Source organism: Giraffa tippelskirchi, chromosome X, assembly GCF_054371585.1.
Source record: "Giraffa tippelskirchi isolate mGirTip1 chromosome X, T2T-mGirTip1v1.2.pri, whole genome shotgun sequence".
In the NCBI taxonomy this organism is placed as follows: Eukaryota; Metazoa; Chordata; class Mammalia; order Artiodactyla; family Giraffidae; genus Giraffa; species Giraffa tippelskirchi.
The window spans coordinates 141,490,167-141,516,470 of NC_137289.1; the positions used below are offsets into that span (position 1 = coordinate 141,490,167).

The 26,304-nt window shown below is 42.7% G+C and overlaps 2 protein-coding genes across 5 annotated transcripts in view; one reads left to right on the forward strand and one right to left on the reverse strand.

Moving 5' to 3' along the window:
- The window catches only part of LOC145536248 (collectrin-like), a 64,914-nt gene that overhangs the window by 32,031 nt on the left and 6,579 nt on the right, over positions 1-26,304 (forward strand). The window contains exons 6-8 of the mRNA XM_081565261.1: positions 22,172-22,215; positions 23,920-24,031; positions 24,171-24,405. Of these exons, the coding sequence (XP_081421387.1) occupies positions 22,172-22,215; positions 23,920-24,031; positions 24,171-24,255 (241 nt within the window). The 3' untranslated portion in view covers positions 24,256-24,405. The remainder of the gene's footprint in view (positions 1-22,171; positions 22,216-23,919; positions 24,032-24,170; positions 24,406-26,304) is intronic.
- On the reverse strand, positions 8,207-24,488 carry LOC145536254 (carbonic anhydrase 5B, mitochondrial-like). 4 transcript variants are annotated; one of them, XM_081565278.1, is made up of 3 exons: positions 24,357-24,488; positions 18,459-18,970; positions 8,207-11,802 (listed from the first exon to the last, which is right to left on the reverse strand). In XM_081565278.1, exons 2-3 carry the CDS (start codon positions 18,563-18,565, stop codon positions 11,571-11,573), a joined length of 339 nt encoding a protein of 112 aa, XP_081421404.1. In that variant the 5' UTR covers positions 18,566-18,970; positions 24,357-24,488; the 3' UTR covers positions 8,207-11,570. The 4 variants fall into 4 exon arrangements, with proteins under 4 accessions (XP_081421404.1, XP_081421403.1, XP_081421406.1 ...); XM_081565277.1 differs by lacking the exon at positions 24,357-24,488 and adding an exon at positions 24,073-24,168 and having other exon boundaries at positions 18,778-18,970; XM_081565280.1 differs by lacking the exon at positions 24,357-24,488 and adding an exon at positions 24,073-24,159.

Sequence of the window (26,304 nt, forward strand, 5' to 3'; positions counted from 1 at the left end):
AGTTGATAATGTGACGTGTGTTTTAGTTGAGAGAACACCGGATCGATACTCTTGGTTTTGGGTCCCAGTCTTAGGCCCTAGCATTTATTAGCTGAGTGCCTTGATGCAGTCACATACAGAAAATGAGGATAGCGTTTTCTTAAATAGTTATGCTGATGGGAAGACGAAATTAGAGAATACACACAAGTGCTTCAGACACTGGGGAATGCTATATCAGTGTAAAGACGCATCACCATCAAAAAGCAGCTACAAAGTGCTAATTCTATGCAACCTGGCATTTGGGGCTATAAAAGGAAAGTCACAGACACAGCACAGTTTCAGACTTGTATGTATATAGTAGAATTGATTCATGAATCTTTTATATAAATGGACGGTTTTAATGTTGTTATCTCAGGAAGGGGCCTTAAACAATGATCTGTATCCATTTCTCCAGATGCCAAGGCCCAGAGAGGTAAAAATATATTATTCCATTCCTTTATTGACCTTGCGTTCTGTGATAGGAACTCTAGAACGTATTGTGGAAGAGATGTACAGAGATAACATGCGTGGCCCTTGCCTATAAGGAGATGATAATCTTGTAGTTGTAACAAAGCCTGGTCAAGGACTCAGGACACTGAACCCTAGGTAATGGTTACAGTTGACTAGTGACTGAAGTGAGTGAAACTCGCTCAGTCGTGTCTGACTCTTTGCGACCCCATGGACTATACAGTCCATGGAATTCTCCAGGCCAGAATACTGAGTGGGTAGCATTTCCCTTCTCCGGGACAGTTGACTAGAGTCACTAGTAAATTCACTTGATTTCCTTCTGGTTATATTTCTTCCCATAAGGTCAATAGTAAAGAAAAGTGCATTTGAGTTTCTATGAGTTTTTTCACACAAAGGGCTGGGGCTCAGCCAACGTTTTCACATACTGAAACTTCACGTTCTTATAAAGTCTCAATCAAATGAGTGAACTGTCTTGAAAATAGAAATGTAAATGAACTGAGAAATCTTAGAGCTAATAATTGTTTTACTTGATCTTAAATGTACACACTCAATAGGAATCAAATATGTGTTTTGGGCGGGAAGATGAAGTAAGTTTCAGGTCCACTCCTTTCACCAGTCTTGTCCATTCTGAAAGACAAGTTGCTCTCCATGTTTGAGTCTCAATTCTTTCTTTCAAAAACAGATGATAATAAAATCTGCATAGCATTGCAGTAGGAATTAGATAAGATGATGTATACAAAGCAGTCTTCTGTGTAATAGACACTAGTTCTTATTGTTTCTGGTATCACATGGCAGATAAAAAGAGACCAGTTAGAAAGTAAGGGCACCAGTATTTATACCAGATGTCCTTGATGCCAAAGCCCAAAGTCTCACTATGCTGCAACGCCCACTAAAATCGTTCCAGCAATTCTGCTGTTTCCCCAGGGCTAATCTACACTGATTAGAGGACAGTTGTAATTTCCCAATCATCAACTCTGTCCTATTTTGAAATCATATTTGTGTGTCCTTTGTTGTTTTTCTGCTGTTCTTGAGCCTTGCTTTTCAACCTTATCTTGTTTGAAGGGAGACAGAAATACTCTTTCTGGTTTTAGCTGCCACTAGTTTATCTTGAGCAAACTCTGTTCCTCAACACCCCCTCGCCACGTGGGCCACTCAACACAAGCAGACCTCCTTTTCTTGTGCTTCACTTTATTGCATGTTTTTTTACAAATTGAGGTTTTATAGGAGTTTTTTACAGATTGAAGTTTTATGGCAGCCCACATCAAGCAAGTCTATCAGCACCATTTTTTCAAGAGCATTTGTTTACTTTGTGTCTCTGTGTCACATTTGGCCATGCTTGCAATGTGTCAGTGATTTTCATCATGATTATATTTGTTATGGTGATCTGTGATCAGTGATCTTCAATGTTACTGTTGGAATTTGGGGTGTGAGCTCCATAGACCATGCTTATATAAGATGGCAAACTTAATGGTGAATATTGTGTGTTCTGACTGCTCCACCAACCAGCTGTTTCCCATCTCTCTCCCTCTCCTCAGGCCTTTCTATTTCCTGAGACAAGAATATTGAAACCAGGCTAATTAATAACCCTACAGTGGCTTCTAAGTATTCAAGTGAAAGAAACAGTCATGTATCTCACTTTAAATCAAAAGCTAGAAATGATTGAGGTTAGTGAGGAAAGCATGTAGAAAGCTGAGACAGGCTGAAAGCTAGGCCTCTTATACCGATCAGTTAGCCAAGTTGTGAATGTGAGGGAAAAGTTCTTGAAGGAAATAAAAAGTGCTAATTCAGTGAATACACAAATGATAAGAAAGTGAAACAGCTTTATTGCTGATATGGAGAAAGTTTCAGTGGTCTGGATAGAATATCAAACCAGCCACAGCATTCCCTTAAACCAAAGCCTAATCAATCCAAGCAAAGCCCTGATTCTAATTTGTGGAGGCTGAGAGAGGTGAGGAGGCTGCAGAAGAAAAGTCTGAAATTAGCAGAGGTTGGTTTATGAGGCTTGAGGACAGAAGCCATATGTGTAACATAAAAGTGCAAAGTGAAGGAGCAAATGCTGATGTAGAAGCTATAGCAAGTTCTCCAGAAGACCTAAGATAATTAATGATGGTGGCTACGCTAAACAACAGATTTTCAGTGTAGATTCAACAGCCTTTTATTGGAACAACATGCCACCTAGGACTTCCATAGCTAGAGAGGAGAAGTCAGTCCCTGCCTTCAAAGTTTCAGAGCACAGACTGACTTTCTTGTTAGTAGCTAATTAAGTGGTGACTCAAAGTTGAAGCCAGTGCTCATTTATCATTCTGAAAATTCCAAGGCCCTTAGAACAAAGCCTGGATAATAGCGCATCTTTTTACAACATGGTTCACTGGATATTTTGTAAGCCCACTCTTGAGGCCTATTGCTCAGGAAAAGATTCCTTTCAAAGTATTACTGCCCATTGACAATGCACCTGGTCACCCAAGAGCTCTGATGGAGATATATAACAAGATTAATCTTGTTCTTATGGCTGCTAACAAAGCATCCATTCTGCAGCCCTGGATCAAGGCGTAATTTAGACTTTCAAGTCGTATTATTTAAGATATACACTTCATCAGGCTATAGCTGCCACAGTGATTGCTCTGGTGGATCTGGGCATAGTCATTCAAAACCTTCTGGGAAGGCGTCACCATTTAGATGCCATTAAGAACATTCATGATTCATAGGAAGAAGTCCAAATATCAACATTCACAGGAGTTTGGAAGAAGTTGCTTCCAATCATCAGGGATAACTTTGAGGGGTTCTTTGCTTAAGTGGAGGAAGCAGCTGCAGATATGGTAGAAAAAGCAAGAGAACTAGAATTAAAAGGTGACAAAGGAGGCTTTGAAGAACTGCCTCACCATTTTTGTGTGTTTGTGGTGGGTGGGTGGAAGAGTGTTTCAGGTGGCCCTAGTGTGTTCAAGGAAATACTTCGAAATGCTGTTTTAGAAGGGCTGGACCCATTGATACTCACAGCACTGTCTTGGTTTCCAATTCTATGCATCCTTCCCAACAAAGACCCTCCAACAATCCATGGTTTTCTGCTATGAGCTAGAGGTACTTATAAGTGAATCACCCACATGCTTTTACTGGTAAATCAACATGTTGATTAATTAAACCCAGTTTCGTAGACTTTGAATATGTTTCTTTCAGGCACCAAGAGGTAAAGGATTTCATTGATCAGTTAATATTGGAGATTAGCGTATATCAGTGGTGCTCAACCAGGGTTGAGTTTGCAGTGGACATTAGAGAAAGTCTGCAGACATTTTTGGTTGTCAGTACTTGGGGCTATTACTGGCATCTAGTGAGTAGAGGCCAGGGATGCTGCTAAACATCCTACAGTGCACAGGACAGCCTCCTATAATGTTACTGATGGTATATTTATTGGGACCACATAAAATTAATGGAAAACAAACAATTTATCAAGAATAACCATTTAAGGAGAAGTGACATCAAAAGCATCTTTATGATGTCTTCCTATTCAATAAAATGGTATGGATTGTATTAGTTCAAGTTTTTTTGTGTGCCTTAGGAATATTTTACAGTTTTTTTGGTTAACATTTTATGTTAAATTCATTGCAAGGTATTTTAGTTTGCATTGTAAGTAGGGTTCTTCTATTATGTCTTCTGTGATTTTATATGTCAAAGGAATTGACTTCTATAAATTAATATGGCACTCCACTAATTTTTTTTGTAATTTCCTTTATATTTTTTGACTAACTTTATTGGCTACTACCAGAATTTAATTCAATTCAATTTAATATTTAGTATGCTAATAATAGTGTCGTTAGTAGATATCCTTTCCACATTAGGCATACTATTTACTTTTGAGCTGATATTAATCTACTTTAGTAGGTTAGGGCTTTCTTTCATTTCTGTTTTATTAAAAAAAAAATAGATGGTGATTTTGTCGAATGTGGTTTTGGAATCTCCAAATACATGTCCAAACTGAGACAAGGTGTTAGCATATTTTAAAAAAAATGTAGAAGCATTACAAGATGTTAAAAAGTGATGTTGAAAGTTTGAGCCCAACCTTGTGTTAAAGGGGCAGACTAGAATTTCTTAATATAGAAATGTAAGAAGAACATACCTGTTCATGATCTACCTCTCATGGGCTGCTTCCAGGTGACAGATTCTGAGAGTGGCGGTTTAGTCAGGGACCCTGAATAGGTCCAGTAATCCAGGCAGGTGAGCATCAGGCAGGAAGAATCAAATAATCCACAAGGGCATCTCTTTGTGGTGAAAACCACTCAGGAACTGGATGATGAGGTGATGGTACCAGGGGAATCTGGGGAACTAGCAGTGGTCCAGAGGAGCTCCAGTTACCTCCGGACACCTTAGGACAGCACCATGCCCATGCTTTGCTCCTGTAATTAACTACATATCTCTCTTTTTAAAGTTTAGATATAATTGACTTTTTTAAAAAAAATTGAGACGTAACTGACACTTGTATAGTCCTCAGTGGGAGGCATTAGGTGGTAGCTGGTGCATAAATAAGAAGGCCTCTCTTTTTCAAGAGAGACTAGTGGAATTCTCATTTCTAAAATGCAATGTAAATTAAGGTGGACAGAGGTATCCACCCTGAAAGATGTGGGCAATTGTTCTGTAAAGCTGGACAAACCAAGTTTCTATCAAACTTTTCTCTGCTCCCTGCCTGTGGGAGGTTAGCTAGACTCCAGAAGGCTGCCCTGAGGGTTTGCACAAGGACTGAGAAGGAGCAGGGGTTGGGGCTGAGAAGGGGACTCGTTATGTTCCTGAGTCCCTGAGTGCTCAGTGGCATGGCAGCCAAAGCAGCTGTCCGTGCCCACCGACAGGATCACTTCTGTCCCCTGCAGAGTGTCCCAGGGCCAGGGGCTCTCTCAACAGAAGCATCATAAATGGCAAGTTGTCTTAAGGGGCGACTTTCAAAGAGAACCTCAGTTACACTGAGGGGAGTTACATTTCCCAATTCAAAATGCCCTGTTGTTGTCTCCATTCAGAGATTGAAATATAAACTATATCTCAAGTGATTTAGAGGGGAAAAAATTACCTTGTGCTTAATTGATGGCAAAATATTCACCAGTTTCTGTAGCTCTTTGTGATGTTTACCTAACTAAAGAACAATGAATGAGAAAATATTACAAACAACTGACATCTCACTCTAGAATTGTAACAGAATGTAAATTAAAATCAGATTGGTGATTACCTAAAAGCAATCCACAGTACTGGAACTGCAATTAAATTGATAATTTATTTATTTTTTTACATTTTATATTGTGTTTATTTTTTTAAACTTTTTATTTTGTATTGGAGTATAGCCAATTAACAATGTTGTGATAGTTTCAGGTGCACATCAAAGGGACTCAGCCATACAATTTAGAATGTTATAGACATCACTGAATGAAAGTAGACAAAACAAATGATCAGGCTGTTTGTTGTTAGGCTGGAACTCATAGTCTGGGAAAAGGAAAAGGTGTCCTTTTACTCCATCAGCTTCCCTCTCTGGGTCTCACTGGTGCTTGGCACACAGGGGCTCTGGAGGTGGAAGCTCTCAGGGCTCTCAGGGCATAGTAAGGCCCAGCTTTCAGTTCAGGCCCCTGAGCCCTGAGAAGCCTTAGTGCAATAACCATGTTTTCCAGTTTCTATATTTTATGCTTTGATAGCTGAGGCCTTGCTAATGCTAGAGGGATCGCCTCTCCCAGAGTTAGTCAGTTGCTAGAGAGAACAACAGGGAGCACACCTTTCATATGCAAACCAGCCAATCAGACCCGGACTACTTCCTTTTTGGGGTTCTTACACTGTAAGTCACTATTCCTTTGCCCTAATAACCCCAGGGCCACATACCAGACAACTAGGGAAAGCCTCTATGCCCAGTTCGGTTCAGTTCAGTCACTCAGTTCTGTCCGACTCTTTGCGACCCCATGAATTGCAGCATGCCAGGCCTCCCTGTCCATCACCAACTCCCGGAGTCCACCCAAACCCATGTCCATCGAGTCAGTGGTCCCATCCAACCATCTCATCCTCTGTCGTCCCCTTCTTCTCCTGCCGTCAATCTTTCCCAGCATCAGGGTCTTTTCCAATGAGTCAGCTCTTCGCATGAGATGGCCAAAGAATTGGAGTTTCAGCTTCAACATCAGTCCTTCCAATGAACACCCAGGACTGATCTCCTTTAGGATGAACTGGTTGGATCTCCTTGCAGTCCAATGGACCCTCAAGAGTCTTCTCCAACACCACAGTTCAAAAGCATCAATTCTTCGGCCCTCAGCTTTCTTCACCATCCAACTCTCACATCCATACATGACTATTGGAAAAACCATAGCCTTGACTAGACGGACCTTTGTTGGCAAAGTAATGTCTCTGCTTTTTAATATGCTGTCTAGATTGGTCATAACTTTCCTTCCAAGGAGTAAGTGTCTTTTAATTTCATGGCTGCAATCACCATCTGCAGTGATTTGGGAGCCCAGAAAAATAAAGTCAGCCACTGTTTCCCCATCTATTTGCCATGAAGTGATGGGACCGGATGCCATGATCTTAGTTTTCTGAATGTTGAGTTTTAAGCCAACTTTTTCACTCTCCTCTTTCACTTTCATCAAGAGGCCCTTTAGTTCTTCTTCACTTTCTGCCATAAGGATGGTGTCATCTGCATATCTGAGGTTATTGATATTTCTCCTGGCAATCTTGATTCCAGCTTGTGCTTCCTCCAGCCCAGCGTTTCTCATGATGTACTCTGCATATAAGTTAAATAAGCAGGGTGACAATATACAGCCTTGACGTACTCCTTTTCCTATTTGGAACCAGTCTGTTGTTCCATGTCCTGTTCTAACTGTTGCTTCCTGACCTGCATACAGATTTCTCAGGAGGCAGGTCAGGTGGTCTGGTATTCCCTTCTCTTTAAGAATTTTCCACAGTTTATTGTGATCCACACAGAGCCTGCTGAAATTATTCAAAGTGGCCAATCCTAAACCTGCTTATGTTGTCTTACCTATCCCTTCCCATGGAAACCACAACAGCAGTTCTCTCCATGTATTCCCTTGCTCTCTCTGCCTCCTGACCACCCCTGGAAATTCCCCATGTGTTCCCACATGGCACGCCATGTCTCTTCTTTTTAGGTATTTGTGAGTATAATAAAATTCTTCCTCCGTGATAGCTATTTCCATGTCTGTGTGTTTTACCATACCTGATTAAAATAAAACCTGGGTACCCTTTAAGCACTCAGCATCCACAGTGGACTAAGGCAGGGAGCTTGCAGGAGGCCTGCACCTGTGGAACCTGTAGGAGCTCAGAGATCCTGTGTAGAGTATGGTCCACAGAGCTCCAATCCAGTTCTCCAGTTGCTGAGTGACCTGGCAGGAAAGCACTTAACTTCACTGAGCTTTACTTTCTTCATGTAAAACATGGAGATGAGGGTCTGCCAGAGAGCCTTCTATGGGAGATAAACGAAGCACTCAGCAACTGTCGAAAATGTTAGTTCCCTTCCTGATAATTTCTCATAGTTGTCTGCCTTTATCTTTTTACTCCATTTAAAATATGTTCTTAACAAATTTCACACTTTAACTGGTATTTATTATTATCCACTTTTAAATTTCACATTTTAACTAGTATTTATTATTATCCACTTTTATCCTTTTATACCAGTGCCTAAAAATAGAAATATAGTGCAAACCACAGAGGTAATTTTAAAGTTTCTAGAAGTCGTACTAAAAAAGTTAAAAAAGAAACAAAACACAGCTGAACTTAATTTTAATGCATACAGCACATGTGAATTTGTATGCTAAATTTTCATCAGAAATACTTGATTTATATATTTTACACTTGAGTTGTATATTTTACACTTGAAAATTGATATAACATACCCAAGCTGTTCCAAACATTTTAGAGTTTTCCAGTAACTGAATTGTCAGTTCCTAAATATAAATGACAGTTGATTAAAATAAAATTTAAAATTCATTTCCTCACTCATAGTAGCCACATTTTAAGTGCTCAACAGCCATACATGACCTGTGGCTACCATATTGGACGGCCTAGTTTTATACCATTTGAAATATATTCTTAACAATCTTTTAACCATTGTTTATTATACCAATGTATTGATCCCCATATTCTTAAAGTAAATAACAATATTCTAATGTTCTATCTTTTCATTCTAGAATGCAACACATCGTTTAAACTTGGTAAGATTTTTTTACCTTTAAAAATATTCCTACCATAGCCAAACCATCTTCTTTCAGTTGCTGCACCCTCAAACCTTTCAAATTGGATTGCATTCTGATGTACCAAGTGCAGCTGAAACACCATTAAACGACTTAGTGCCTGATCATATAGGATCACTCTAAAATAAATTAGTAGCCTTATTCAGCCTACACTATTTAAACATGTTTCCTCACGTGAAATAAAGCCACTGGTAAAAACATGACAATCTGATGCAAAATGAGATAGAAACAAAGAATAGGAAGAAACTTATGCAATTAATTATGCAATTAATGGAGCAGCAATTAATATTACTTTGAATAAAGGATTTATCTGGGGAGAAACATTTTAAAAATTATATAGTAAAATGAGTAAATTTCAGTGAGGGATCAATATTTATTCATTCTCATCTTGATCTACAGGAAATGCTAAAATCCAAAATCCATTTGCATCAAAAGGAGAGAAGATGCTTATCTTGAGAAAAACAGATTCTTCCTCTGGGAATTAGACAGGAGTTGCAGACACATTCCTGAGGTGGGGCTAAGATGGCGGAGGAATAGGACGGGGAGACCACTCTCTCCCCCACAAATTTATTGAAAGAACATCTGAACGCTAAGCAAACTTCACAAAACAGCTTCTGAACGCAGACACATTCCTTTTTTGAGGCATAACCAGTTGAAATGTGTTTCATTTTTAATGTAACATTTAAAATTAAATTAGCAGAAAAGTTGTAAGAAGAAATTTTATTTTCTTACATGCTCCCTATTTTTCCCTACAAATTATTCGTTGTCCATCATTCATGAACTTTCTGGCATTGCCATCCCAGAGCCTCCCAAGTGAGATACCAAAAGATCATGGTTAACTTTGCCTTCTTCTCATTAGAAGAAGACTCCAAGTTCTTTATTTTTATTTTTTGCTTTTATTTTTAAAAGGCTTGTTAAAACTTGTTTTCTCTCCTTTGATTGCCACAGGCTCCCATCATCTCCCATGTAGATCAATCTTGTACTGTTGCCTGGGTTAACCTCAAAAAATAAAGCAACTGACCAATTATTTAGATGATATCATGCTATACCATTCTTGTTTAAAAATAACCAGTGCCTCAGAAGACTGCCTTCCATCTACCCTCTTAATCTTCAGTGATCACTATTCTTCCTGCTTCTCCCCACAGCATACACTCTCATGTTGGCCACATTGGGTTTTGGACACTTTCTTAACATCTGTTTCTGCACATGATTTTCCTTCAGTCTGGAATGCCCTTCTAATCCTCTTGGCAAACGCCTGTCCATCCTTCAATACAGAACACAAATGTCCCCTCCTTAGTGAAATCACCATACACTCCTCTGAACAGTCTATATCACACCCTCCTCTGTGGTCCCACAGCATTTTTAGAAACTCTTTTTCAAATCATATTTGCTGTATAATTCTAATTTACTGTGTGTTTCTCTCACTAGTCTTTGAATTCTGGGAGGCCAAGAATCGAGTTGTTATTCCTAGCACTTAGTGCCATGTCTGGCACATGATTGGCACTTAGTAAATGTTGAATCAAGAAATAAATCAATGAATGACAAAATACATACATGTTGCTGGGTGACCAAAAATATAAAATGTCTTTTTCTTGCCTGACTAGCCTTTTGCTCTGTACAGTTGACCTTTGAATAATGCAGAGGTTAGGGGTGCCAGCCACCTCACAGTTGAAAATTAGCATATTTAATTTTACAGTTGGTTTTCCTAGTCCTTGGTTCCACATCCGTAGATTCAACCAACAATGGATGGTAGGTATTTATTTTTTAAAAAAACCCATGCATAAATCTAAGTAGTATTGCTATTTAATATAAATGTTATTTGTCAAGTCAGTTAACAGAGGATTACCACATATTCAACACACACAGGAAATAAATTTCTAGCAAAGTTTAAACTTCATGCCCTATCTTCTACATCAGTAATACAATCTATACATAGAGATATATGTATTAACAGAAAATACTACTTATTCTAGTAGATGGAAAAATGCATAAAAATGAAAAGAGACACTTATCGTACACTCAAAAAAGTCCAAGGAGGATCCAGCAAGCCTACTTCTGGGTATATACTCAAAAGAATTGAAAACAGCATCTTGAAAAGATATTTGTACACCCATGTTCATAAAAGCATTATTTACAATAGCCAAAAGGCAGCTGCCACAAGTAGATGAAGAGATAAACAAAATGTGGTATATACAGCTGACCCTTAAACATCATGGGTTTGAACTGCACAGGAGGTCCACTTATACATGGATTTTTTTCCCCTTAAGTAAATAGTCCAGTACTACATAATCTGCAGCTGCGTGACTCCGCAGATACAGAGGAACTGCAGATATGGAGGGCTGGATTTAAGGTACACCTGGATTCTCAATTTTGTAGAGGGTTGGCGCACCTGACCTCTGTGTTGTCTAAGGATTAACTGTACATACAATGGAATATTATTTCTCTTTAAAAGGAATGAAATTCTGACACATGTTACAATATGAATGAACCTTGAAACATTATGCTCAATGAAATCATCCACTCATAAAAAGACAAACACTGTATGATTCCACTTAAATGAGGCACCCAATAGTCAAAATTCATAGAAACAGAAGTAAAATGTTCATTGCCAGAGGCTGGAGGGAGGGGAAAAATAAGCAGTTATTATTTAATAGGTACAGAGTTATAAGAATGGATGGTGGTGATGGTCATACAACAGTGTGAATGTAGTTAATACTACTGAACTGTACACTTTAAAAAAAGCTAAGATGGTAAATTTCATGTTATGTGTATTTCACAATGAAAAAAAGAAGTAAGTCCAATGAGTCCCATACCACTGCTACCAAAAGAGTTCCCGGGGCTGTGCCATGTGGCCTGTGCTGACATGAAGCTGTCCCTTTAACTCCAGATGAGACCTCGGGTCTGGCTCTCACCTGATTTATCTGCAGAATCTTCAAATTCCACGAGGAAAGAGTACCCATTATTCCAGACATGGAGGCAGATAGTCGGGTCATAAGAGATGGTGAGCGGTTGTAAGCCAGGATCGTAGACGCTGTCCCTCCACCAGATGTTGATGGGCGACTGGCGCTCACCCGCCGGGGCCAGGTCCACTTCTCCCAGAGGGGGTGCACTAGGAGGAAGCACATCGGGGCTGTCATCGAGAGGCCCACTAGCTGGAATCCTCACTGCGGGGATCATATGGGCCCACGTAGGTGTGGCTTCTGAGTTCACCTCTTATGGGAGCCAGTTGTGAGGATTAGGCAGACATCCTGCAAAGTCTGGCCAGATGTTAGCATTGCTAAGGTCCCTGGAGTTTTGTCTGTCACATGCGTAGCTATGACACTGTAAGTTCAGGTGAACACGCACAGTCTGTCTCACACGGCATCACCGGTGCTGATTTTTCTACCAGAGTCAAGCGCCAGGTCTTTGTGGCAAGTCCCTGATAAATCTCAGAAAATTTCGTATAATAAAGAGAGCTATGCACACGTGATGGACAGACTCCACATGTATAGTTCGGGTTGTCCAGGTCTCTGCCCTTAAGAAGCAGCATGGACGGGCAGAACCAAGACCAACAGGAAAACCAGACAAAATATGAATCGAGATAAATCATGACCAATGTCCCTCTGTACCTCACCCCACCACTGAGACGAGCCTGAGGATTTGAGAAAGTGACAAGGCAGCTGCTGCCCAGTCGAACCCCTCTGTGCATGGCAGGGTCACTGGTACTCCACTTGTCAGAAAAAAAAACAAGCTTGCCTCTGGTTTCCTCTTACACGGGAGATGGTTCTCTTCCTGAGATAGCTGCCCCAAGCGGGATCCTACAAGTGGCCCGCAGTATAGACACGGAGCGTGCCAAGGCAGTTTCTAGACCAGTGGTTCTCACAGGAGGGAGCTATGGGGACCCCAGGGGACATTTGGCAATGTCTGGAGACACTTTCAGTTGTCCAGCTGGAGGAGGGTGCTACTGACATCTAGTGGGTAGAGGCCAGAGATGCAGCTAAACATCCTACATAGTAGCAGGACAGGCTTTCACAAGAATTATATGGCCCCAAATATCAGTAATGCCAAAGTTGAGAAATCTTGGTCTAGAGCCAAAAGCAATAGGCAAACTCAGAGTATTCCCTTTTTTCTGCTCAGCTTTTCACATAAATGTAGATCGTCTCTTCTCTAGAGAGGTCTGAACCCGACGTTTTGGGTTTTCTCCCTCGGTATAAAATAACTTCCGAAGAACAAGAACTTACTTGAGAGGAGAACTTTGTGTTTCAGAAATCTAAAGTGAAAAATGAGGGGAACTGGCACCATATAATCATATTATTATTGGATTGGAATGCAGATTCTTTGCAGGCAGGAGCCATGTCTTCCTCCCCCTTTTTTGTGCCCTGTAGCTCCTAATTTGATAAATGCCCTTTAATCTGAGCATTGATTATCTAAATGCTATTGTTGGGTTAAAAAGCTGTATTTGGTTAGTTTTTAGTTTGGTATTTTAAAGCTTCCAGAAACCCCCAGAACAGCTCTGATTCAGTCTTAAAGCTGACCGCCAGCAGAGACCTGACAACATTTCCCCTCTGAGATGCCCAGAGGGAGGCTGAGGCTTTGAGCATTCACACCCTTCAAAACCAGCTGGTGAGGGTCTGTCTCCCATGGAGACTACGGAAGACAGAAATGATGAGCAGATCCCTAAGACGATGCCGTTTCACCTTTAATCAGCCCCCACTTTGTTCAGGAAATGCCTAGAATCTACTCCTTGGGATTCCCTGGTGGCTCAGACGGTAAAGCGTCTGCCCGCAATGCGGGAGACCCAGGTTCGATCCCCGGGTCGGGAAGATCCCCTGGAGAAGGAAATGGCAACCCACTCCAGTACTCTTGCCTAGAAAATTCCATGGATGGAGGAGTCTGGTGGGCTACAGTCCATGGGGTCGCAAAGAGTCAGACTGAGCGACTTCACTTTCACTTTCACCCACACAAACAGCAGCCTGAGGAAACCAGGCCTGTTCCTTCAGTGGCTCTTTTATGGTCATAACACTCCTATCAACTCACGCCCTTCAGTTCACAAGTTTAGCTTCCAGGCTTTCTCCCACTCACCTTCTCCTTTAGGAACCCAGACCATCCCCCCACAACTATCAGGGAACCCTTGGTCACTGTCCTCTTAGTGAAGCCAGCTTTTGCCCAAGGCTTGTTTTGCTCAAGATAAATTCACATTTTTGTTCTCTTCTCTCTTCCTGCATTCTAACAAAGTACAAGTTAAAATGATTTCTTGGTAGTTGCTCAGACTTTCTCTCCAAGTAGGAAGGTGATTATATGCTCTAATGGAGCCTGTGTTTCCAGCTTCTTCTGTGGGGAAAATGAAATAAACAGAGCTAGTGATTCTGTCAACCAAGGTTTAAGGGGTGACACCACACTGTCATTAGGAAGATTTTACTAATGTAATATGCTAAGAGCATAGCATATGCTATGATTACATAGTGAAGATGTGCTTGCCTTTAGTCCTTATGTACCTGACTGGTCCTGGCTTTGGTTTACTTTGTGCTTGTATCACCTTCAGCTCCTGCCTCTAAGGTGTCCGTCTTTCAGCGTCATGCCTGCCTTAGCCCCTTAACTCCTACTCCTCCTCAGAAATCAATTTGCCCTCATTCAGTTCAAGTTTGGCTCCTATTTTTGGCTTCTCACCTCTTCAGCAAGTGCCACTTCTGTACCTCTCTGATTATCCTCTTAAACAATCCCCTTATTAATCATTGCATTCTGATCTTTTCCTTCAAAACGTTTATTACACAGGTATGATAATTATATGCATGTACGCATACTTATCTGCTGCCCCTCTAGTTCCTCCCTAGCTGGCTTTCAGTCACTGCTTGTGAACTGAATGTACAAAATAAAGATCATTCTGGGAAGGGTTTGAGAGGATAACAGGCAGGAAGGCTAGGGGCCCCCAAACGGAGGAAATAGGCTGCAAGTGTCAGACATTTTTTTCTCTCTTAAGCAGCAGGAGGAAACAAACTACAAGAGTCAGATTTATATGAAATTAAAAGGTGGGTTCCTTTAAAATTCTGTGTTGCCCTGACAACACCTGGTTCCACCAGAACTTAACTTTTCTCAAACCTTGAGCTAATCCATTTTCTTATGGAAATGTTTTTCTTAAGCTATGTTAATGAACTATGTATTTACCTTAGACTCCGTCTTTCTTATGCTTAAGACTCAACCGACTGGACAAACCAGTATGTTTTACTCATGCAAATGTTCTCTTAAGCTGTGTTAATGAGACTATGTATTTGCTTGGAAACCTGCCTTTCTTCAAGATTCCAGTCAGTCGTTTTAGGGCCCGGGATGACTCACCTTGTACCAATGTTATCTCAAAATGCATGTGGGTGAGTGGCCTGATGCCACTCTCTGAGTTTTGAGACATTTCCTTTCTCTAATTAGCAGCCTGCTAGTAAGTATATAACTTCCTGCTAAAGACTAGCAGCGGGGCACTCTTTCTGTCCCCTTCTGATGTCTACGTCAGAAGCTTTCTCTATCTCTTTTATACATTAATAAAACTTTATTACACAAAAGCTCTGAGCGGCCAAGCCTTGTCACTGGCCCCGGATTAAATTCCTCTCCTCTGGAGGCCAAGAATCCTGGTGTCTTTCAAGGCTCAGCAACAACCTTTCAGGTTCATTCCTGTATTCCCTTTATTTCCTTTTACTCTGCTGAGCACATTGTTTTTTCCTTAAGGATCTTTGAGGCTTATCTCTTCTTTGCCCAGCCCATGACCACCAGCCTAGTTTAGGCCCCTGTACCATACAGTTTTCCTCGAGGAAAAGTCCTTTTGCTCACTTTTCCTCCTCTCTTACTACCCTGTTTTGCCATCCATCAATTTTCCTAAATTACCACCTTCATCATGTTGTTCCCATGTTAAAGACTATGTGAAGTTCAAACTTCTGTGTCCAGGCACCAAGGTTTTCATATTAGGAACCCACCATGCCCATCTAATTTTATTTCTTATCCTCCCCAAACTCTGGTCTTGCCACGCTATTCCAGAACCTTGCCAGGTTACTCCCCTTGGTCAGTCAGTGAAATGTGCTGAAAATGTAGGGTATAGGATACCCCACTGGGCTTTGAAGACTTATTCATGTAAACTACCTCACTAATAATTTTTATATTGATTACATGTTACAGTGATAATATTTTGGATATACTGAGTTAAAGTATATTATGCACATGCGTGCATGCTCAGTTGTGTCTCTTTGCGACACCATTGACTGAAGCCCACCATACTCCTCTGTCCATGGAATTTTCCAGGCAAGAATACTGGAATGGGTTGCCATTTCCTACCCCAGAGGGTTCTTTCCTGGGACCAAACCTGCATCTCTTGTGGCTCCTACATTGGCAGGCAGATTCTTTACCACTGTGCCACCTCAGAATTTGACCTGTTTCTTTATCCCTCACTTAAGTGTGACTATTAAATCAGAAGAGTACATGTGGCTTGCATTATATATCTTTTGGACATTACTGCTCTATACCATCATTAACCTTTTCTCCTGTGCCTTGCCCTGTACTGTCCTTTTTCTTGAGATGTGCTGTTTACTCATCAAATTGAACACCATCCTAGCGGGCCTAGGGCTACTGCAGTGAGAGGATACATAGGGACCCTCCATGTGACTTTGTTGAGGATGGTCACAGAATCACACACTGCCTTGTTAGAGCATCAGGGCTGTAAGAGGCACTTTGATGCTGAGCCCAGGTAACCACAGCATCACATGCAGTTACCACCACAGCAGACTAAGGCCCACGTTTCCTGGTGGTCAGTTTAGGGCTATTTGCTAGTGCACTGTAGCTGCAGATACCCCCGAGGCTGTTAATTAAATCCAAAAGGTTCTTAATGCATCCATTGTTTCTCAAGATGATTTGAAAGTTAATGGAAAACAATATAATCTGAGTATCCCGGCCCATATTATCAGGGGAATGATGGAATTCTTTGTGAAGACACTACAAAACAAGCTTTTCAATACTGTTGTTCGCAAAACTTATTTCCCAATGGTCTAAGATCTCATACCTAAATGTTTTTTATGAGACAAAAAATTAGGCTAAATTTCACTTGATGATACATGAAATGTAATTGATTTTATTTTCATTTTGGGTAATTGTTCTCTTTATCATATTACCAGTCCGCAGGGCTAGGACTGTCAACATTTTCTGTCTGTAACTTGAGATCACAGCAAATAGCAGTTTGAGTTGACACCAGTGATTGCCTGGAGATGATGGGGAATGAAGGTAGAGCACAGGGCACAGGCCCTAGTGAAATGCTGCTTCTCAATTTGCCACACCCTCCTCCTCCAGTCAGTCCTTGCTGTGCTCCCCAGATCCTAAAAATGGTCAGACATCTGAGGGAGGTGCTGAGCATATGACATGATGATGACGGTGATGACGTAACAACTGTGGTACTAGAGGTAGCTGCCAACACCAAGTTCTCACTGTGTGGGAGGCGCTAGCTAAGGACTTTGAACATTAACTAACCCCTAGTGGTCTTGGGTCACAAGTGTATTGGGCCTTCTTCTGGGGTACTGAGCTTCCAGAATCAATGAGTATTGTCTTCCTAACCAAATGATGAGGGACCAGGATATCCAAAAGGACATGCTCAGTGACCCAGGGCAGCAAAGACCAATATTCTCCTGGGTGAAACAAGGAGGGATAGTGTAATATGTGAAAACCACAATCAAACAGTGAGTCTCACCTGTTTCTTCTAGTAAGTAACAAACAAGGACATTTCATCTGATGTGGGAGATTAACCAAAAGAAGTCCCCCTGGGACTTCCCTGGTGGTCCGGTAGCTAAGATCCTGCATTTCCAATTTCCAACTAGATCCCACATGCTGCTCAAAAAGGATCCAATGTGTTGCAACCAAAGATTCTGAGTGCTGCAACTAAAACCCAAATAAACAAATAAATATAAAAAATGGTTATTAAAAAACAGAATCCCCCACCTACCTAAGCCACTACTTTTGGGGTTTTGTCAGCAGTAAAAGGAGCAAACTATCCTAAAGACATGAGCATACTGGATTTACTTTCATCACTGTGTAAATAAAAAAAGGTCAATACTTTCTGTAAATATAAACAAACAAGAAAATAAGGAAAGCCCTCACAATTACACAAAATTTAATAACTAGATAAATATGACTACTTTTTTCCATTTTTAGCCTTAGACTGCAAAGTACCAGTGTTAAGAAGAAGCCATTCTGGGGAAGATGTGGGCTTGCTGGTAGGAAGCCATACCCAGCAACCAGAAATTTATTATGACTCAGGCCAGTTCAGTTTAATGAGAACACAGTGATGGAAGAAACAAAATAAACTTACAATAAAAATATATTTATGAAGCACTTTCAAGGCAATGGATTTAGCTAGATTGGCATTGTTTTGTTCATAAATTCCTTCTTCAATGTGCAAATAAGGTCAGAGAGAGTAAACCCAAGGAAGAAAAGTTGAGAAACCTACAATCTGGAAGGAAACCAACACTGGAAAACTGTGTGAATTCACTGTGAATGGTGGAAAATATAGAAAATAACTATTTGGCAGATACGCTTAACCAGTGCATTAAACTCATGTCTCCACCATCACACACATTATCCTCTCCTATCATCCCAGGGGTTCTGTGCCAGTGTTACTTTGCCTCCAGGGGACATTTAGGGAGGTCTTGAGACAGTTAGGGATGCCATGCAACATCTGTAGTGCACAGTCCAGCCCCAACAGCACGGAATGAGCCACCCCCATGGCAGCAGTGCCGTGGAGTCAAGGAAGACCATCTGCCACCTCACCTGATCTGCGGGGTCACAGCAGAACACACATGGGCCAGTTGGTCAGCTACAAGCAACTCTTCTGCGATTTCTAATGAGGGATGGAACGTTCCAGAGTACATCATCATGATGTGTACCTCAGACTTAAGTCAGCTGTAGCTCAATCAAGTTAGGGGAAAAACTTCCCATATTTTAACAAACAGAGAAATATGGGGTATTCTCCTCAAGGCATCTAATCCCAGTCTGGAATGCCACTGACATCAGAGCTGCATACACACAACACACATGACTCTTAGGAAACAACCAGGCTTCTGCTCTGTCCAGGCAGCTGTGTATTCACAGACTTGGTTCCAGGATTTGCAAGTGCAGGTGTAGAGGCTGCAAGGCCTTGCAGGTGTGGACCTTGGAATCTGGAACCTTCTCCAGAGTCTTGCATGGAGAGGCTTGAAGAATGACCCTCAGGTGACTCATCATCACCATCTTTAGCTTAAAATCTTGATCAGCTCCCCAGTAGCTTGCAGGAACCTAATAACCTAGAGGCAGAAGGACAGAGGAGGCAAAGCCATAAACAATGGAGGTCCAAGCCATAAACAACAGAGGTGCCAATCATGTGGAAAACATCATTCAGATTGTTTGTATGGGGAAGGGGGAGGTAAATATGGCAGGAATGGAGTAAACCTGGAGGAGGGTGGTAGGAGATGAGGTCCAGAGGTAGTGGATGCCGTATCAAGGAGACTTCTAGGCCATTGTAAAGTTCTTTCTCAGGGTGTTGGGAGCCGTTCTGGAACTACTGCCAGATGACAAAGTCACGGCACCACTCGAGAAGAAACTGCAAAGCGGTTTCTCGCCTGGATCGGAACCTTCCCTCCTTCCTGTTTCTATGCTTTTGTTGTAGCTAACTCTGTTTCATTCTTTGATGGCTGGAGTTGTAGGGGCTTCCATGATGAGGTCATGAGAGTCCAGGAAAAAGAAAAATGATCCCTTGCTCCAGAGAAACACTTCAAAAATGATTAAACCTACTGAGGCCCCTGACTGGTGGGTCTGTAACATTCAGCCAGGGAATAAGGCCATGATCATTTGGAAAACAAGCCCTAAGCCTATTGTGACCTGGCCTCATGAGGAGATTGTTATTGATGACTGGAAAACTTGGGTCATGTATCAGGGAAAATTACAGAAACTAAGCCAATTGCCTTTTCCCCTCAGAAACTAAGCATAAACGGAAAAGAAATATATGAATTGTATTGTAAATGGTTTCTAGGTAAACTGCAAAAGACTTGTCCCTGCCAGAAATAGTCTTGTATTATGTCGGTAGATGGTAAACAAACCACCACTGACAATGGCTGTACTATGAGAAACTTTTGCCCTTAGACACCGCTATAGTACTTATTCACTGAAGCAAGACGCTGTGCTTGCTGTAGTAGCAGGCTGTACAGAAAAAGTAGATGGAATAATATGATTCATAGACTATGTTTTAGTAGAATAAAAATAGGTTTCACGGTAAACATGTAACCATAATGTGACAAACGACTAGGAAAAAACTTTTAACGCATCTTAGAATCAGGGGATGTTGATCTGAATGGAAAAATATTGTAAGAATCATTATGTAGAAGAACATGTGCTATATAAATAGAGACTAAAGCAATGAAGATTTTTGTCCTTGGACCAATGGTCCTTGGGCCGTCAAAAACTGTCTCCTTTCTTTTCCTTTTGCTGATGCCGTTCATCCCTTGGGGACCCCTGGACCAGCTGGAGCGGGACTCCGGCATCAGGGTTTCTTAGCTTAGGCATTGTTGACATTTTTGACCAGATAAGTCTGTTGTAAAGAACTGGTCTTTGCACTGTAGCATATTTAGAAGCATCCTTTGTCTCTACCTACTAGATACCAGTGGTACCCTCCATCCAACTGTGACAACCCAAGATACCCTCAGGCACTGCAGATGTCCCCTGGAGAACAGAAGTCACCTCTGAATGGGAACTACTACTCTCTGCAAAATGGGAACACAATGAGGTTTTTGAAGTAGAGCAGGAATTTAATCTGATATACATTTTAAAAATATCATTCAGGGTGCCCTATTGGAAAATGACCAGAATGGAAGAAAGAAGCAGGGACCCCATTCAGGATAATCCAGGGGCTGCAACTAAGGATGTTGCAGTGGATGTGGTGGGAAGTGGCTGGGCATTGGCTGTATCTTGGGGACACAGCCTGAAGGATGTGAAAGAAAGCAGTCAAGAAAGACTGGCAGATTCTTGGCCTAAACAACTGCAAGGATGGAGTTGCCATGAACTGAGAGGGAAGGCTGTGTGTGGAAAAGGTTTTGGGTGGGAAATCCATAGATCAGATTTGGGTATGTGGAGTTTGAAATGAAATTCCAATAATTCAAATGAGAGAATATGGTAGAATAGTCTACCTCATGGTAGAACAAGGATGAATCCCTGAACAGAGAAACAGAACCTGGCACAGGAGCAGGTGAGGGAAAGATGGTGCTCTTATTGCTAATCCTACTGGATTTGAGGTGCTGGGGCGGGGGCAGACAAGAGCAGACAAGAGGAAAGGTCTAGGGAGAGCTGGCAGTGCAGCGCTGGTGGTCAGGAGAGGTTGTGAGGCTAGAGAGAGAAGGAAAATCCCCTCCCTTAGGGGTAACAAGTGTCATTTTGTTGTCTTTTTGTTTAATCACTAAGTCGTGTCTGACTCTTGTGACCCCATGGACTGTAGCTCGCCAGGCTCCTATGCCCGTGGATTTCCCAGGCAAGAATACTGGAATGAGTTGCCATTTCCTTCTCCATGGTATCTTCCTGAGCTAGGGATGGAACCCACGTCTCCTGAATTGCAGGCGGATTTGTTACAACTGAGCCACTAGGGAAGCCCAACAGGTGCCTAGAGACTAACAAAATGGAGTGATTAGGGAGGCAAGAGAGCAGGAACAGTCAAAGGTAATCAAGGAAGGAACAGAGCACGGAAGGTCAGGGGCCAGGAGGGTTCCTGCTGCTGCTACTGCTGCTAAGTCGCTTCAGTCTTGTCTGACTCTGTGCGACCCCATAGACGGCAGCCCACCAGGCACCGCCGTCCCTGGGATTCTCCAGGCAAGAATACTGGAGTGGGTTGCCATTTCCTTCTCCAGCGCATGAAAGGGAAAAGGGAAAGTAAAGTCGCTCAGTCGTGTCCGACTCTTAGCGACCCCATGGACTGTGGCCTACCAGGCTCCTCCGTCCATGGGATTTTCCAGGCAAGAGTACTGGAGTGGGGTGCCATTGCCTTCTCCGAGGAGGGTTCCAGGGAAACCCTAATAGAAAATTTAGCTAATGCTAAGGCGTCCCTGGTGGCTCAGACAGTAAAGAATCAGCCTGCAATGTGGGAGACCTGGGTTCGATCCCTGGGTTGGGAAGATCCCCTGGAGGAGGGAATGGCAACCCACTCCAGTATTCTTGCCTGGAGAATCCCCAAGGACAGAAGAGCCTGGTGGGCTGCAGTCCATGGTGTCGTAATTAGTTGGACACAACTGAGTGACTAAGCACAGCACAGGCTACAATACCTGTAACAGCACAAGAGATTATTTCTGTCAAGATATATGCTTCAGAAAGATCCTTATCAGAAAAATATTTATGAATTTGCACCTAGAGTATAAACTCCAAAATTTAGCATTAAAAGTAAACTAATACTCATTATTAAGTAGGCCACGGCTGAATCCTGGAATGTATAAATGTACAGTATTCTCAAGCTGTATTTTGTTACACAGGGACAGGAAAGATGTGCCTATGATGTGGATGGACCCCAGGGAAGGTAAGCTTTCTGTGCTACATCCCCTTTGCTATCATTGATTATTTATATATATGTTCTTAGATTTTACTTACACCTTCCTTATCTGCTGTTTTGCAGACAGAAATCCATGAATGAAAATAGATTCCAAAAGCCTTTTAAAATAACTTGTAGATTATTTATTAGCTCTCGAACTCTGCCTGATTAAGCCATTTGTACGTTGCAAAACAGAAAAAAATAACCCACCTAAAGGTTATAATTACTTTGAAAACAAATTTCTTGATTCTTATCAAATGGACTGTTCACTTTTTGCCTTCTGATTTAGAAAGGAAGATAGTCTTTTCCAATTCTCTGAAATCATAATTGTATGTTTCCTTATCTTGACTGAGAAAGCCTCTCACTCACTTCTTTCAGCATATGATCCCAATATGGGGTTATCAAAGGTTAAGTTTATAATTGTTTGGTACACTGCAACTAATTGCTCCAGTGGAATTTCCCTCTTTCTATCAGATTTCCTCAATATTCATATTTAGTCAAAAGGAACTCAATTCTCATTGTACTCCAAGTATAAGTGGTGGCAGCCTCTGGCCTGGCTTCAGGAACACTCAGGGCAGATGTGCAAAAGCCCAGCAATGGTGCTCTTGCTTCTTTCGGCCTTTAGGTGAATTTTAGACCTGGTATTGAGTTTAAATTTCTGAGTAAAGTAGGAAAGCCTTATAAAGTTGAAAGGTTTTCATTTCCAAAATACTCAGGAACAGTGTAGCTCTTTATTAGGGCCCAGAAGGGAGACTAAGGGCGGAGGGGGAAAGCAGGAGATGAATGGACTTCGGTAAGCTGTGGACTTCAATGCAGGCTGAGAATAGAGACCGTTCTGAGGGATGTACAGGGGCAGCTTATGGGTAGGGTGAAAGCTTTCACCAGATTCCCGAGTTCTCTCCATATTCCATCAATAATTTTAAACAGTACAGTGGAGATGACCAGATTGTCAGCAAAGGAAAAAGGCGAAGCAGAAAGCAATGTGGTTTACATTGGCTGACAGAGAATGAATCCTACTGAACATAATGTGAACACATCTTTGTTATCTCCCCATGTTTTTCAAGCTTTTCAGCAAAACTAAACAAGAGGAAATTACATTAATAACAAGGACTTTCCAGCATCCTCAGAGCAGTAGCTTTTACTTTATTTTTTGGCCTCCCTGTACGTTAGTTCCCAGACTAGGGATCGAGCCCGTGCCCCCTGCAATGGAAACTCGGAGTTTTAACCACTGGACCACAAGATAAGTCTGAGAGCAGCAGCTCTTAACTCATGCCACAGAGAATCACAGCCACCAACAACATCTGTATTTGCTAGATTCTTCCTCTCTAGCTCCAGGACTGGACACAAAAGGAAAGCAATAGAAGAACTGAGAAGTAGAGAAGGCTTAGATATGGCCACAAGACATAGCTGCTGATCCTTTGCTCTGGGGGTGGTTGTGAATCCGTCCATAGCCCTTGGCATAGTCAGGAAGAAGATCAACAATGCAGATGTGACTGAATCCCAGTTTGCTGGGACTCGATCTCTGAAACTGCAACCCCCTCACTTCCCAAACTCTCTGGGACACCTGTTCTACTTTTAAATGCACAAAACTCTTAAGTGGGGGGTGTAGTTTTCTGGCGACTCTCAGAGCGGAGGAACAGGAATAGAGGAGGGAAGGAGTGAGTTCCTGCTTCTTCTCCCTCCATCCTACAGAGGAGCCCCGCCGGGACTGCCCATCTCTAGAGGGGCCAACAGCTGTCGCGGGTCCGGAGCCCACTGCAGCGCATGGTAATGTGTACAAGAGGATCCCTGCTCTCTCTGCTAGGTAACGCTCCCCTGCGCCCACGCGCCACTTAACCGCCCGACCTTAGCCGAAGACTTCCCAGAACGGAAACCCCTCTGTTTGCCACCGGGGTGCGAGGGTCATGCGTGCGGCCATCTTGTCTACGCCCCCTTTCGCCTAGATACGCCCCTCACGCCGCAACACGTCATTTCGCTTATCTCACGTCACGGCCCCGCGCGCTCCGCCCACGTCCCGACGAAGCCTGAAGTCCTCCCCTGGCACTCCCCACCCCCGGCCACACTCCCCTGGTCGGAGCCCGAAACTCTTCTCCGCCCAGCCCTCCACCTGCTCTTCGCCCTGACTATACCTCTGCTGCCATCGCTCCAGGCTTCCAGCCGCGGTAACGAGCCTGCGCGGTAAGTTGGTCCCGCCTCTGGCCTCCGCCTGGACCCACCCTTCCTTGTAGCTGGCCCATCTTTGTCGCACTCCTTAGAGCGTCAAAGCCACGACCCCACGGACCATCCACGGTCACGTTCATGTTACGTCCTTACGCTGCGCCTACACCAGGGCACGCTTTTCTGTTACGTCACTTGCGTCTCGTACGCCACTTCACCATCGACAATGATCCGAATCCTTTCATGCTTCGGGTCATGCTTGTTGAGCTGACACCACGCCACTCCCTTTGTGCTTATGTCTGTGCCTCCACTCTGATGGTTTATCTGCCCTCTGCCTGAGCTCACACCTCGCAGTCTCGACCAACTCTGTCTTGCGCTTATGAGCCACTATGCCACGCTCTTCACGTGCCGATTGAGTCCAACATTTTCCGGTCACGCCTCTGTGCTACTCCTAGGCCGCTCCCCTCCAGACGTGGCCGTCGCTGACGCTCCTTCCAGGCCCGTCCCTCAGGTCCTTGTCGCACCGCATGATCCCGAGATCTTTGTTGATCAGACTAACTCCGCGCACGCGTTTCCCTGTATTCCGTCGGGGCCACTTCCTGGATTCCCAGGACATCCACTTGTGGTTACACTCTTGGCAGATCCACGCCCCCTGCTCTCCCCTTCTTGGCCGAGCCTGGTCTTAAGAAGCCTCAGGGAAATGGGCGGAGCTTACGAATTTCTGGAGGAAATCATCCACGTCTCAGAGCTAGATGTTGGCTGCTTTCATAGGGTGAAACGAACTTGCAGGTTTCTGCTTCTCGCCTAAAAATAGGTTTGCTTCATATTTCTCCCGGTTCCAAACACCACAACTCCAAGAGCAGAAACCGCGTAGGAAAGGTAACTGAGGACCAACTGAAACTATGTTCCTACCAGCTCACCCACCGAGTTTAAAGAGCGGGCTGCATGGATTAAGCACACTCCTCTGCTTCCTAATGTCTCCTTCGACGACTTTTTAAGGTACCTAGTGCCCTCCTGCTGTGTAAGGCCTGTGAAGATAACACCACACTTAGATTTCTGCTTGTGGACACCTTCTTGGAGAATAATCGTCTTTACTGTCTCGATTTACAATTCTGGGTCCACAGAGAAAAGAGTGAAGAGGTTATTACCAGCTTTTTTTTTTTTTCTTCTTGTCCAGAAATCTTTGAATGGGCACTCCTAGGGGAAGGGCACTTTCCATTAGCCGTTCAGTTATTCATGCACTGAAATCATATTTATGGAGTACTCTGTTCCAGTGCCAAGAGAGACTTCAAGGAGCTTATAGCCTGAGGTTTCCCAGCTTGGGTTTGGATGGGATAAGAATTGAAGAGAAAATTAGCTAAGATGTGGTAAGGGGTTGGTTATAGGTGGGAAAGGACTTGGTACATGCCTCTCTTTTTAAAATTGAGGTTTAATTGACATATTACAATATATTGGTTTCAGGGGTACACATAATGATTCAGTATTGATAAAATTGTGAAATGATCACCACAGTAAATCTAATAAACATCCACACATAGTTACACATTTTTTCTTGTGATGAGACCTTTTAAGAGTCACTCTCTTTGCAACTTGCAGATACACAACACAATATTGTTAACTGTAGTCCCCTTTCTGTACATTACATCCCTATGACTTATTTATTTTATAACTAGAAGTTTGTAACTTTTCACTCAATTCAGTTCAGTCACTCATTCCTGTTGTACTCTTTGTGACCCCATGGACTGCAGCTTGCCAGGCTTCCCTGTCCATCACCAACTCCCAGAGCTTGCTCAAACTCAGTCCGTCGAGTCGGTGATGCCATCCAACCATCTCATCCTCTGTCATCCCTTTCTCCTGCCTTCACTCTTTCCCAGCATCAGGGTCTTTTCCAGTGAGTCAGTTCTTTGCATCAGGTAGCCA

What these genes read in the sequence shown, in the direction of transcription:
- LOC145536254 (XM_081565277.1), bottom strand. Translation starts at nt 18,917, where the DNA reads ATGGTGATGATGAGTCACCTGAGGGTCATTCTTCAAGCCTCTCCATGC. An exon ending in CAAATCCTGGAACCAAGTCT is followed by an intron (nt 11,803 to 18,777) that starts GTGAATACACAG and finishes GCTTCCTCCTAG; the next exon opens with TGCACCCCCTCTGGGAGAAG.